The 14,522-nt window shown below is 39.0% G+C and overlaps 1 protein-coding gene and 1 non-coding gene across 2 annotated transcripts in view; both read left to right on the top strand.

Moving 5' to 3' along the window:
* LOC131939770 (protein O-glucosyltransferase 2) overlaps positions 1-13,994 on the top strand; it is a 33,477-nt gene extending 19,483 nt beyond the window's left edge. The window contains exons 5-10 of the mRNA XM_059298268.1: positions 1,694-1,866; positions 9,974-10,211; positions 10,563-10,772; positions 10,869-10,958; positions 11,653-11,763; positions 12,570-13,994. Coding sequence (XP_059154251.1) covers positions 1,694-1,866; positions 9,974-10,211; positions 10,563-10,772; positions 10,869-10,958; positions 11,653-11,763; positions 12,570-12,593 — 846 coding nt within the window. The 3' untranslated portion in view covers positions 12,594-13,994. The remainder of the gene's footprint in view (positions 1-1,693; positions 1,867-9,973; positions 10,212-10,562; positions 10,773-10,868; positions 10,959-11,652; positions 11,764-12,569) is intronic.
* Positions 5,883-6,042, top strand: LOC131939781 (U1 spliceosomal RNA). The gene has a single exon (XR_009386471.1). It is a non-coding gene; the product is annotated as a U1 spliceosomal RNA (small nuclear RNA).
* Positions 13,995-14,522: the final 528 nt, after the last annotated feature.

Genomic DNA, 14,522 nt, shown 5'->3' with positions numbered 1-14,522 from the left:
ATAAAACAAAACAACCAATAACTAGCTAGAGCCTAGAAAATATGCCGTGGACCGTGTGACCTCTGACCTACCTTTTGTCTTCTACTCATGTATTATTTAAGTGAATTATCGCCATGTGCTGAGGTTGTAGCTGCACTTCCTGTGTTGAGATGTGGCTACACACTCGTCATGTGCTGAGGTTGTAGCTACACACTCGTCCTGTGCTGAGAATGTAGCTACACACTCGATCTGTGCTGAGGTTGTAGCTACACACTCGTCATGTGCTCAGGTTGTGGCTACACACTCGTCATGTGCTGAGGTTGTGGCTACGCAATTGTCTTGTCCTCAGGTTGTGGCTACACACTCGTCATGTGCTGAGGTTGTGGCTACACACTCGTCATGTGCTGAGGTTGTAGCTACACACTCGTCCTGTGCTGAGGTTGTGGCTACACACTCGTCATGTGCTCAGGTTAAGGCTACACACTCGTCATGTGCTGAGGTTGTAGCTACACACTCGTCATGTGCTGAGGTTGTAGCAACACACTCGTCATGTGCTGAGGTTGTGACTACACACTCGTCATGTGCTGAGGTTGTGGCTACGCAATTGTCTTGTCCTCAGGTTGTGGCTACACACTCGTCATGTGCTGAGGTTGTGGCTACACACTCGTCATGTGCTGAGGTTGTAGCTACACACTCGTCCTGTGCTGAGGTTGTGGCTACACACTCGTCATGTGCTCAGGTTAAGGCTACACACTCGTCATGTGCTGAGGTTGTAGCTACACACTCGTCATGTGCTGAGGTTGTAGCTACACACTCGTCATGTGCTGAGGTTGTAGCTACACACTCGTCATGTGCTGAGGTTGTAGCTACACACTCGTCATGTGCTGAGGTTGTAGCTACACACTCGTCCTGTGCTGAGGTTGTGGCTACACACTCGTCATGTGCTCAGGTTGTGGCTACACACTCGTCATGTGCTGAGGTTGTAGCTACACACTCGTCCTGTGCTGAGGTTGTGGCTACACACTCGATCTGTGCTGAGGTTGTGGCTACACACTTGTCATCTGCTCAGGTTGTAGCTACACACTCGTCATGTGCTCAGGTTGTGGCTACACACTTGTCCTCTGCTGAGTTGGTAGCTACACACTCATCCTGTGCTACACACATGGCTTTTCACTGCCTGTCATTTGTTATTCTATCACAGCCATTTGTTTGACGTACTCATGCCCCACTTTACATTGTGCATTGTCTCCCTTGGCTATGTTCATGTTTAATTCCTAGTCAAAACAAAACGCTTATTTTATTCTAGTCCACTATATATTTTTCTACACCTACAAGTCCTAGATCGATACGGACACTTAGACAGTAGAACCTATGACTGCAGCACCAAAAAGTGGTGGTGACACAACGCCGACTTGAACGGGTTAACATAAAAATATGGTTGTATCTAGATAAATATAGTTAAAAGTTTGTGATTATTTCTGAACAATGAAACCTCCATCAGGTGCGGCTTAACCGGGACCTTTGTGTTGGCTAGACCTCGGTACATATAGGTATTTATAGGTATATGTAGGTATATATAGGTATATATAGGTATATATATATATATATATATATATATATATATATATATATATATATATATATATATATTACGCATGTTGGCATACATATATTCATATCCAGCTTGTGTATACCAAACCTCTTCTGATCCCAGATGTTTTTGCCTGACATTGAGTTTTTCCTGAACCTGGGAGACTGGCCGCTGGAAACCAAACGACTGGACGAGTCTCCGCTGCCCATTTTCTCGTGGTGTGGCTCCAAGTCTTCCAGAGACATTGTCATGCCGACCTACGACCTGACGGAAGCAACGTTGGAGATGATGGGCAGGTAGTGTAACTTTAGTGTCATCGTTGTATGGGAAGGTAGCGTAACTTTAGTCGTTGTATGGGCAGGTAGCGTAACTTTAGTGTCATCGTTGTATGGGAAGGTAGCGTAACTTTTGTCGTTGTATGGGCAGGTAGCGTAACTTTTGTCGTTGTATGGGAAGGTAGCGTAACTTTTGTCGTTGTATGGGCAGGTAGCGTAACTTTTGTCGTTGTATGGGAAGGTAGCGTAACTTTAGTGTGATTGTTGTATGGGCAGGTAGCGTAACTTTAGTGAGATCGTTGTATGGGAAGGTAGCGTAGCTTTAGTCGTTGTATGGGAAGGTAGCGTAACTTTAGTGTGATCGTTGTATGGGAAGGTAGCGTAACTTTAGTCGTTGTATGGGAAGGTAGCGTAACTTTAGTGTGATCGTTGTATGGGAAGGTAGCGTAACTTTAGTGTGATCGTTGTATGGGAAGGTAGCGTAACTTTAGTCGTTGTATGGGAAGGTAGCGTAACTTTAGTCGTTGTATGGGAAGGTAGCGTAACTTTAGTGTGATCGTTGTATGGGAAGGTAGCGTAACTTTAGTGTGATCGTTGTATGGGAAGGTAGCGTAACTTTAGTCGTTGTATGGGAAGGTAGCGTAACTTTAGTGTGATCGTTGTATGGGAAGGTAGCGTAACTTTAGTAGTTGTATGGGAAGGTAGCGTAACTTTAGTCGTTGTATGGGAAGGTAGCGTAACTTTAGTGTGATCGTTGTATGGGAAGGTAGCGTAACTTTAGTGTGATCGTTGTATGGGAAGGTAGCGTAACTTTAGTCGTTGTATGGGAAGGTAGCGTAACTTTTGTCGTTGTATGGGCAGGTAGCATAACTTTAGTGTGATTGTTGTATGGGCAGGTAGCGTAACTTTAGTGAGATCGTTGTATGGGAAGGTAGCGTAGCTTTAGTCGTTGTATGGGAAGGTAGCGTAACTTTAGTGTGATCGTTGTATGGGAAGGTAGCGTAACTTTAGTCGTTGTATGGGAAGGTAGCGTAACTTTAGTGTGATCGTTGTATGGGAAGGTAGCGTAACTTTAGTGTGATCGTTGTATGGGAAGGTAGCGTAACTTAAGTCGTTGTATGGGAAGGTAGCGTAACTTTAGTCGTTGTATGGGAAGGTAGCGTAACTTTAGTGTGATCGTTGTATGGGAAGGTAGCGTAACTTTAGTGTGATCGTTGTATGGGAAGGTAGCGTAACTTTAGTCGTTGTATGGGAAGGTAGCGTAACTTTAGTGTGATCGTTGTATGGGAAGGTAGCGTAACTTTAGTAGTTGTATGGGAAGGTAGCGTAACTTTAGTCGTTGTATGGGAAGGTAGCGTAACTTTAGTGTGATCGTTGTATGGGAAGGTAGCGTAACTTTAGTGTGATCGTTGTATGGGAAGGTAGCGTAACTTTAGTCGTTGTATGGGAAGGTAGCGTAACTTTAGTGTGATCGTTGTATGGGAAGGTAGCGTAACTTTAGTGTGATCGTTGTATGGGAAGGTAGCGTAACTTTAGTCGTTGTATGGGAAGGTAGCGTAACTTTAGTGTGATCGTTGTATGGGAAGGTAGCGTAACTTTAGTAGTTGTATGGGAAGGTAGCGTAACTTTAGTCGTTGTATGGGAAGGTAGCGTAACTTTTGTCGTTGTCTGGGAAGGTAGCGTAACTTTAGTCGTTGTTTGGAAACGTAGCGCAACTTTTATTTGTGGGTTTTATGGGAAAGTGCTTCCAAATTTGCTTAATAGTTTAATTAAAACATGCCCAGTTTAGCAACTGATCTTAACTGTACTTGATAGTTTTAAACTAAAATTGCTTCCAAATTTTCTTATCTTATTTTCAATCAAACTTACATTTGAGCAAATTCTCAGCTCGGCAACCATCCTACAACAGGCAGACAGATCGTTGAACCCCAACCCACATTGCATGTCTATTTAATATTCCAAACGAAACAACATATCTAATTACAAGCCTTAAAAATCTCAGACATATTTGAATATCACCCAAGCGTATCCATATTTTCCAGTAGACAAGATTAAACATCTGCCAATGTAAATTTTCTTCTTCTTTATTAACCGCCACATACAAGTTGGGGGGGGGGGGGGGGTGTCGGGGGCATACTAGGGCCGGCCAACTTGTCATTGAGATCTATCCTGTGCATAACCTGTGCAGTTGTACAGTGTGTGCGTACGGGGTGCGTATTTGTATACTGGGATATACTTGTGTATACTGGGATATACTTGTGTATACTGGGATATACTTGTGTATACTGGGATATACTTGTGTATACTGGGATATACTTGTGTATACTGAGATATAATTGTGTATACTAGGATATACTTGCCTATACTGGGATAATCTGCTGTATACTAGTGTGTACTGGTGTACAGTGAGATATAATGGGTATACAGGTGTATATTGGGATATACATGTGTATACTGGGATGTACTGTTGTATAGTCTGATATAGTGGATACACATGTGTACATTAAGATATACTTGTTTGTGTATGTTGTTGAATACTGGGGTATACATACACTTATGTCACCAAACACATTTATGTGCAAATTTTACATGGCAAAAAAAAAAAATTCAGTTGTTCCCATGACTAATATTATGGCAGTTTTAAAATAAATAATAAAATATTCGTTTTACTATAGTCTTCCTTAGTAATCAGGTACACTGGTAGATGCGGTAAAACTTTAGATATGTTTGGCTGGTTTTAGCTTCGGGAGACACTGTATGCGCCCAGTACAGTGAAATCCTTAGGGCTTAGGGTGTTTACCAGAGCATCAGATGAAGAGATCACGTGTTGGTCATGCATAAAGATCCATCTCTCGCTCTTAGGGGGTCATCCATAAATGACGTCCCGCTTTTTTTGACGATTTTTACCTCCCCCCTCCCCTCACAAAAAGCTAGACCCCCTTAAAATGACGTTACACCTCAGCCTACAACCCCCCCCCCCCTCAAAATTGCTGTTGAAGTTTTTTTAAAACATCGATCTTTTTCCAAAATTGTGTCAGAACTCTGTAAACAGAGTATTTTGATCAATTCCTATTACAATGTTTTCTAAAACGCGAAATAACGGCTAAAACTCGTTTTCTAACATTGCTTTTTTATAATGCAAAAGTGTGACGTCATACCATCTGAACCCCCCCCCCCCCTAATCACACACCGTCACAAAATCACGGACCCCCTCTTCGAGTGTGACGTCATTTATGGCCGACCCCTTAGCGGTATGATCTTAAGAAAAGAAACCTTTAAATAAATATAACTTGAAGAAGTACAAACAGGGGACGAGTGGCAAAGAACCATGTTGTGTAACATTATTTCGAATTGTGCATAATTTTCGCTGCTTGTTTCCTGCGTAGTGTTTCATTTCACAAATACGTATAGGAACTGTATGTGTAACCATTGACACATATTTTGGGAGCTGTAACACTACTTATGTGCACGTTACCTTACCAGCAATCCTTTCTTAATGTCACGACGCATAATGTTCAGCTTGTTTTAAAGGGAGGCTAGAAAAATGTAAACAATCAACCAAGGGCAGCAACCTCCGTTGCCAATTTAATTTATTTTAAACCAATTGAACTGTATGCCGCAGGATTAATTCTTTTAAAAGGACTTGAATTTATTAAATATTTACACAATTTATTTATTACATAATTGCAGAAAAATTAAATACCATCACTAAGAGCGGTGTATTTGATTCAATAAAAGAGGGAACCATTCAGAAAACTAAACACCATAGCATTCTTGCGATGGCCGCTGAAAGTGGTGAATCGGCCGCTTGTTCAAGCATACTTACCTGGCACAGAAGGCACCTTGATCAGCAAGGAGGTCCTTCCAGGGCAGGGGTCGGCAACCTTTTGAAGCGGAAGAGCCAAAAGTTACAATTTTCAAAATTTCCCTGGTTTTAAAGAGCCACTAAAAAATTTTTTATATCAAATATTTTGTTTTTTATTAAGATTATTAGTATTTGTTCAAGGAGCTGGAGAGCCGCATCTTGATATCAAAAGAGCCGCATGCGGCTCGCGAGCCGCAGGTTGCCGACCCCTGTTCCAGGGCGAGGCCTGCACATTGCACTTCGTGTGGGTTGACCCCTGCGATCACCCCAAATGTGGGTGACTCGGGTGCGTAATTTTTTCGTAGGGGGGACTGCGTTCGCGCTATCCCCTGTAACAAATGAAATGTAAGGATCGGTAACATCTCACGTACATAGACCAAAAGAGTACATCTAACACTAACATACAAACAAATGTTAAAAATCCCTTATAGCAGCAAACTTATAAGGAATAACAGCTAGTCCTAAGAAAGTCTGTTCAGATCCTCACTACCACAACACAATCTAAGTCACTATCAATAGCAGAGGTCCATCTAACCGTAGGGGCCATGTCATTTAGCAGCTGATTAGCAAAAAGCTAATTCTACTACTCAATTAGGGAAGAACTGACACTTGGGTTTATGCTCCGATGCTTTTGAAGAAGACCTACGAACCATACATTCTCAGTTTTGCCAAGTACGCCCAGACCCGAAACGACGGAACCCTACGATGGCCCCCCTCACTGTTTCTCATCAAGGCCCTTAGAACGGTCATTAAAAAGGAAACAGAAATACAAACCACCCATCTTACAAACAACCCAAGAACAACAACCTACCCAGAAAAAACAACAGACATTCCACACTATATTAAGTTAAATTACAAACACAAAACTATAGACATCCTAATAGCCAAACCAAGCAGACAAGCCTACCAACACTGCTAATCTACAAAACACTGGACAAACCATTGGCGCCAACCTCACCTCAACCCACCTCAGCATGTAATCCCAACAGCACAACTAACAACGTAAGCAACAACAGGGAAGCAAGTACGCCACAATTAGACACATCAAGCTTCAGAATTAGCAACTGAACATCAACGACAGCTAACACCAGCACACAACAGCAAGACACCTCTAATCCCAATGACACACAACTACAGACTGTTATGGAAACAGAATCACCAGCGAAAAGGAATAATAAAGACAGTCCAACCACACTACAAGAAAGAAAATCGAAATCGGCCAAAACAACATTAGATACACGGCCAAAACAACATTAGATACATTGGCAACAATTCCACCAAACACTAAACAAACCCAGCAACATCAAGGAACCACCAAGCCTAAAAGCCTTTAACTCCTGGAAAAGACAACAACTGCGGATACTGCTTCTACAGTTTATATGACATCAAGCGTACAACACATACAAAAACAGCTCACCCTGAAAACACAAAATGCCGGCACTGTAATAGTTTGATCAAAGGCAGACAGGCAATCAAGCATCACGTGGTAAATCACCCAGACACCTCTGCCTAACAAATCTATACAGCATTCTGAAAATAACAGTTTAGTCAATAACGACCCGAGTTACAATTTTTAAAAAGTCCTCCCACTATGCACTTCGTGTGGGTTGAAACCTGCGATCACCCCAAAGGTGGGTGACTTGAGTGTGCCATTTTTTCGTAGGGGGGTGGGGGGGGGGGGGCGGCGTTCGCTCTATTCCCTGTAACAAGTTAGTTAAAGATCACGTGACATCTTGACCTCTGGAAGCGCCCATGTATGTCGTAAATGGTATCCTCTTTCTGTACCTTACAGTCTAAGACGTGTACTTTTAAAGCATGAAACGCATTTATTGACAGGCTTTTATCCAATACCCGACCAAGTCAACGAGAAGTGTCTGGAGAAGCGTGTCTCGTAATGAGTGTCAAGCTTGAGAGGGGGGGGGGGGTGGTGGTGGAGTGGATGTGGGGGTGGGGGTGGAGTCAACTATATCGCATTGGTTAGTTTTAATTGACAGTGGACTTGTGTTTAGAAATATGTGTATCGTAGGTACAACGTCTTATTTAAGGGAATGGTGACTTGGCCAGTTATAAGCAAGGAACCTGACGAAACATTATCACCCATTTCACACCAGCGACGCTCCGTCAATTTTATACACCAACGTACTACTCATACCTTATACCAACACAACACTCATTCCTTATACCAACACACCACTCATACCTTATACCAACACACCACTCATTCCTTATACCAACACACCACTCATTCCTTATACCAACACACCACTCATACCTTATACCAACACACCACTCATTCCTTACATCAAACACCGCCTATTCCATACAAGAACGTACCACCAATGCCGTACTCTAAACACTGCCCATTCCATACACCAACCACCACCCTTGTCATACACCAACGCACTGTCCATTCCAAACAAGCCGTCTGTTCTGTAACTTAATTAACTGAAAAGGAGGGGTGAGGGGCAACGCCACTAATATAACAAGTGATTAGTTTGTATTTTCCTATATTTTACTTCTAGAAATATACCTTGTTCAGAATATGCTTTACACTGACTAAAGATACGACAGATTTTTAAAATGACGAAAGGTTTAATACATGTCAAAAGGACAATCCTGTTTGGGTGTGTCTCAACTGAAACGGTTGAATGGTTTTCAATGATCGCAAGGACCTGGATGAAAGTCATAAACCTCTTTAATCGTTGTCGTATTTGGAGAAATCGGGTCAGCCGATTGTGTGAACCGTGTCAAATCAGGGGAAACTACAAGTGGTGGATTGAAATAATTTCCCTTTTTCAGGGGAGGTGACAAGTGGTTGGATTGAAACAAAAAATTTCCTTACGTCAGGGGAAAGCTACAGTGTCGTGACTGAACTACATTTCCTCTATTGTGATTGTGCTGTGTCACCTCACTCTGATACCCCACTTCCTGTATTGTCTAAAGCCAATGAAAAAAATAATTAAATATAGACTAGATCTATAAGCCTATCAAACTATTTATAGTACCCCCGACCTAGGCGTAAGCGTAGCTTTTTTTATGCCAAAAACTAAATGGCTACAAAGGTTTCGGCTTAGTCCTTATCTAATATTGTATTATTAACTGCCAAACTGTCTAATAATATTGGAATATATTGACATTTTATAGTTTGCTTTAATGGCCGATTGTGGGTCTAAATTGTATAGTTTGTCATATAGATTAAGAAAAACGTGAATATCTAAATTTATGGTAGGCAGGGTTGAATTTTGGTACTGTAAAAACACCGATAGGATGTAGCTAATATTTATTTTTCTAGTATCGCTACTTTCATTCTGTTTCTAACCCTAAATACAGTTCTTATCGTTACCTAACCCCAACAGCCATACCAACTTGGGAAAAATATAAATATATATATATAAATTGTTTGGAAAAGTACCGACTATTACCAATAACTTATCTAACCCTCCCCTTTAGGATACGCTTGAAGGGTCCAATCTAATCACTTTTTAGGATACGCTCAAATGTCCAGTGTAATCCATTGAAGATAAGCTTGAAGTGTCTAATCCCTGTAGGATAAAATAAGAAGTGACTAATCTAATTGCTTTAAATTAAGCTTATATTAAGTTTGACCATTAGGATAAGCTTGACCACCATAATCCCTGTTACTTTTAGGATAAGATTCTATCAAAATTCAACTTTCTAATTCATTCCAGGATAAGCTTCGATTAAACGACCGTAAGCTTATCCCATTAGGATAGGCTTAAAATTGAGCTTGACTACTCTAAGGGGTCATCCATAAATGACGTCACGCTTTTTGGTGATTTTAACCTCCCCCCCTCCTCTCCGTCACACGTTTTCACAAAAAGCCAGACCCACCCCCCCCCTAAAATCACGTCACACCTCAGCCTACAACACCCCCCCCCCCTCAATATTGCAGTTGAATTTTTTTTTAAACAGCTATATTTTTTTCAAAATCTTGTCTGAACTCTGTCAAAATAGAGTATTTTAATTAATTGTTATTACAATTTATTAAAACAGTTTTCTAAAATGCGAAATAACGTCTAAAATTCGTTTTCTAACATTGCTTTTTTATAATGCAAAAGTGTGACGTCGGACCATCTGAAACCCCCCCCCCCCCCTCATCACACATCGTCACAAAATTACGGACCCCCCCCCCTCCCCCCTACGAGTGTGACGTCATTTATGGACGACCCCTAACCCTTGGATTACTCGTTATCACTCTCATCCTTTCAGGATAATCTTACATTAAATTTGACATCATTTCAGGGTAAGCTTGGACATGTTCTCAACGCAAGCCAACACTGGGCCAAAGTGGGCCAACAAAACAGCTGTAGCCTTTTGGCGCGGGCGGGACAGCAGACGAGAGCGACTTGACCTGGTAGAGACCGCCCTGAAGCATCCCGACCTTGTAGACGCCAGACTCACCCACATGTTCTTCTTCCCTAAGGACCCAGCAAAGTATGGAGAGCTGGTCCCGCATATTTCATTTTTCGACTTTTTTAAGGTACTTGACGAGTTGAATAGGACTTACTTACTGTAAAGCAATAATAAAATATAAGTAGTTTTTCTTTTTAAAGAATATTTGTATGTTGATTAAAGTAGGAGCTTTTACATTTTAAAGTTGGATAATATAATTACTAATAACCAATTCCTGTTTGTGAAGTATCTCATATAAATGTGTCTGGCACATATAGATCGTTGTCTAGGCCGACACCCCCCCCCCCCCCCGAAAAAGTCTAACGCCCCCCCCCCCTCCCCAACGAAATGGAATTTATATATAAAACATATACTCTTTTACCAGTGTCCCCCCGTCCAGTGACGCCAATAAATAACAAACAATCTGTTTGACCCCCAGTACAAATACCAGCTCAACATAGACGGGACTGTGGCCGCCTACAGATTCCCCTACCTTCTGGCTGGCGATGCTGCCATTTTCAAGCAGGACTCCGAGTACTACGAACATTTTTACAACGACCTCATCCCCAACGTCCACTACATTCCCCTGAAGCATGACCTCAGCGACGTTCTGGAGAAGGTCAAATGGGCCAGAGAACACGATGACCTGGTAAATAGCCTGGCTGTAGGGTTTTTATTTTTAAAAAAATTTTGTTGTATTTTATTCACGTGACAAAAATGATGATTTTAAAATATCGTCCAACAGGTCCAAAAGATCGCCCAAAATGGTCAACAGTACGCACGCGAGCATTTAAACCCGGCTGATGTCTTGTGTTATCACGTTAGGTTGTTTCAGGTAAAGGGACATTACTCGATTTTTTTGTTACAGTTTTAACTTTACGTGACGTTATTTCCCTTTAGTTTATATAATGTATTATGTAATGTAATATATATTATGTAATTTTAACCAATGGTGAAATAATTTTGATGCTTATTAATAAGAATTAATACTTATATATATTATAGATATAAATATGTTCAAGTATTTCATTTAAAATTAACAGCCTTTCTCACTATTGTGAATATGTAACTACAGTTAGACATCATGCATACCATATATATATATATATATATATATTTATTTGTTTATAAGTATTTAAAACAATAAGTACCACATATATTCTTTACGTTCCTTCAAATAATTGCTTTTAAATCCAATCAGTAGCTAAATGGCAATAATTCGCCCCTTGTTAGCATCTGTGATAAGCTTTCAAATTGAAAACATCAACAAACATTATATCACCTGACTTGTCTTTTCTCTTTTGTTGGTGTATATAGTAATCTTAAAATTATATTTTAATGACTAATTTACTTTCTAATTAGAGTGAAAATTGCTTACTTATTATTGCATTGTTTTCGGAAAAAAAACTAATCTGTAAAAAAATGTTTACATTAGAAATGGGTCAAAATTGAGTAATGATTTGACCACAAACCCATTCCCAGACATTGTAACTTAGGAATAAACTGGTAAAATAAATTCTGTTTTATAGAAATATGCAACACTGCTGAAGAGAAAACCTCAGATTGTTAAGGGCTTTGAGCTTGTAGAACAACCAACTGAAGGGGCGGCATGCTCTTGTTCAAAGTCCAAAGACAGCGTGGTGAGTACAAATTGTTAGTTTTTGTACTGATAGTGTCAATCTTTGACCAAAAGTTTTGGTGGATAAGTCAATTTATTGATGAAAAAAATGGTCTATTGAACAAACAGACCAATCAAGGTAGTTGGTTAAATATCTAAACATAACTTTATGGGGCAGTGTGGTCTATCAGAAGAACACATGATTTCTAACACAAAAGCGTGGTGAGTAAAAATTGTTAGTTTTTACACTGGTAGTGTCAGTCATTGACCAAATGTTCTGGTGGATAAGTCAGTTTATTGATGAAAAAAATGGTCTATTGAACAAACAGACCAATCAAGGTAGTTAAATATGTAAACATAACTTTATGGGATAGTGTGGTCTATCAGAAGAACACATGATTTCTAACACAAAGGCCTCAAGTTTGGCTCCCAGTCATGAGTCTGCTGGGAAGCACGAAATCACCAGGCTCTGATGGGTAACTGACTACAGTTAAGTTGGCTGGGCAGAAAAAACCGTTTCAGCTTGCTCAATATCCCTTCACATATAGAGGTAAAAAAAAAACCAGTGAGCTCGACTTTGTCCATCTAAATGACTCCCATTGCCACTTAATGAAGAAGTGTTGGATTTCGGGAGAGGTTGACCAGGTAGCTCATGCTTAACCTGTTCCAGGAGTCAGGTCATGTAGCAGAGATAACTCTTCTGTCATATTGGATAGTTTTTTCATCATAAAAAATACAACAATGTGCTGATGTCGTAACAAACTTACCTTTACAACTGAAAGAATATATTATGTGTCTGAACTGGAAGTCTTTTTATTTTCTCCTCAGAAAATACCAGAAAAAGAGTTGTGATGAGAAAGCAAGTTTTAACATTCATATGTGCAATGGAACAGTTTAAAAACCTTTCTGCCAAAATGTTGTCATAAAACTGTTTTTTTAATGTTATATTTAACGACCTTATAAGTTGCTGCTGGAATGTTTATTATTAGCTAATATGACAATAGCTGATATTCAACTGCTGATTAAAATTATCAAATTTTAATATTCTCTAATTTTAATAATTTATGAAGATGCATTAGAATTAGTTATATTATTATTGAATTTTTTTTGTGCCTTTGTGGTTTCTTGTTATTTTATTATCATAGACTGCTTAAATACTTTTTAATTATTTTTTTTTTGTAATAGATTACTTTTTCAAAAATTGGGATGTACACTTATATTAACTTTATAAAAAAGCTGCCATTTTTGTGCTTGCTGCGACTGTCTTATGTATGATAACCTTGAAATCTTTGTGATATACCTGCCAAATATTACATTTGTGATACAATGAACTACCACATACTATAGCATTGTTTTATCACGATTTTATCTTAAATGATAAAAAGTCTCTAGATTCCAACTTTTTAAATATTTTTTCTCATTCAACCATGCATTATTTATGCAGAGTTCAGGCATTATTTATAGAATGCACACCATCATCATCCCCCCCCCCCCCCCACCAATAAAAAAAGAAAGGCCTCTTAAAATTAGCATAATAGCAAGTTAATAATTTTGCCTTTCATAATTTTCCCCTTGATATTTAAGTTACTAAATATATTTCCTAAATACCTTTCCTAGTAGGACTCCTACTGTATAGTTTAATGTTTTTATCACTTTCTTAGGGTATGTCAAACGGTTCACATTCCTGCAAGTATTGATTCCACATATCAGCTGTTATATAGCTGATCGATTCAAACTATTGAACTTAGTTTCTTAAGATTTATTTAACTTAATAGAACAGAATACAGATTTTAATGTACAGTATTTTTACTGCTAACATTAACAATTCAGTATGAATTGTTAGTTCTGAAAATATCAGACTATTTTTTGTAGTAATATCATGACCATTACTACTTAACTGTTGAATAGAACTATCTTTTAAACCTGATAGATTTCTATTGATTTCAAGGCATCGTCAAACAAGGACCACATTTTTAATGAACTAGTCATATCTGTATTAAACCTATATTTCTTACATTTGTGAATATCTTTTCAAAATACATTGGTGCTCAGTATTTCCTTTGTAACCACATTCTATTTCTATGCATGAACTTATTGTGACTACAGAGTATTATTTACTTAGATCAAGGTTTATAAATATTGAGGGTTTACAGCATATATATTTACTTTTTATCAGCACTATTTAGTGTTTAGTCTGCACTGGTGGTTTATTTAAAGCTACAAAAATTTACATTAAGTTGTCATTTGTTTTAAGACTACATTAAAAAAATCTTTTGCTAAATGAGCTCTTTTTTTTTTTCAAAGTGTAAAACTGGTCATTGAGTTAAGGCTAAAAACTAGAGCCTTTCGCTATTTTACCCTTAGTTACAATCTACCATCACATTGCCCAGGAATACTTTTGTACAAGTTTGCTTTCATAGCAAACTGATTTTGGTTGACTTAGACATTTTCAACCCATGTGCTTAGTAGAAATAGTAGAAACTCTGGAGTTAAAACAAAAAGAAAGAAACAAGCGTTAATGATCAAATCAAACCTCATACAATTTAATACAAAATATTTACTACTTTCTTGAAGACACAGCAGTTAGACTTGTGTCTGGAGACATATACAAGAGTCAATCCACATGTATGATTTGAAGCCAACTATTGGCTTAGTACAGCTGAAAGACAACATTACAATATAGGATCTTAAGCCTCATTCATGCCCAATATGACAATCATGATAATAATTTAAAGGTGGCAACATAGCTATGCCCCAACAGCTACTTAGTTACAATCATAA

The sequence above is a fragment of the Physella acuta genome, unplaced genomic scaffold (genome assembly GCF_028476545.2).
Source record: "Physella acuta isolate Inbredline_101_S28 unplaced genomic scaffold, ASM2847654v3 ptg000292l, whole genome shotgun sequence".
Classification (NCBI taxonomy): Eukaryota; Metazoa; Mollusca; class Gastropoda; family Physidae; genus Physella; species Physella acuta.
This window is presented reverse-complemented; position numbering and strand designations above follow the sequence as displayed.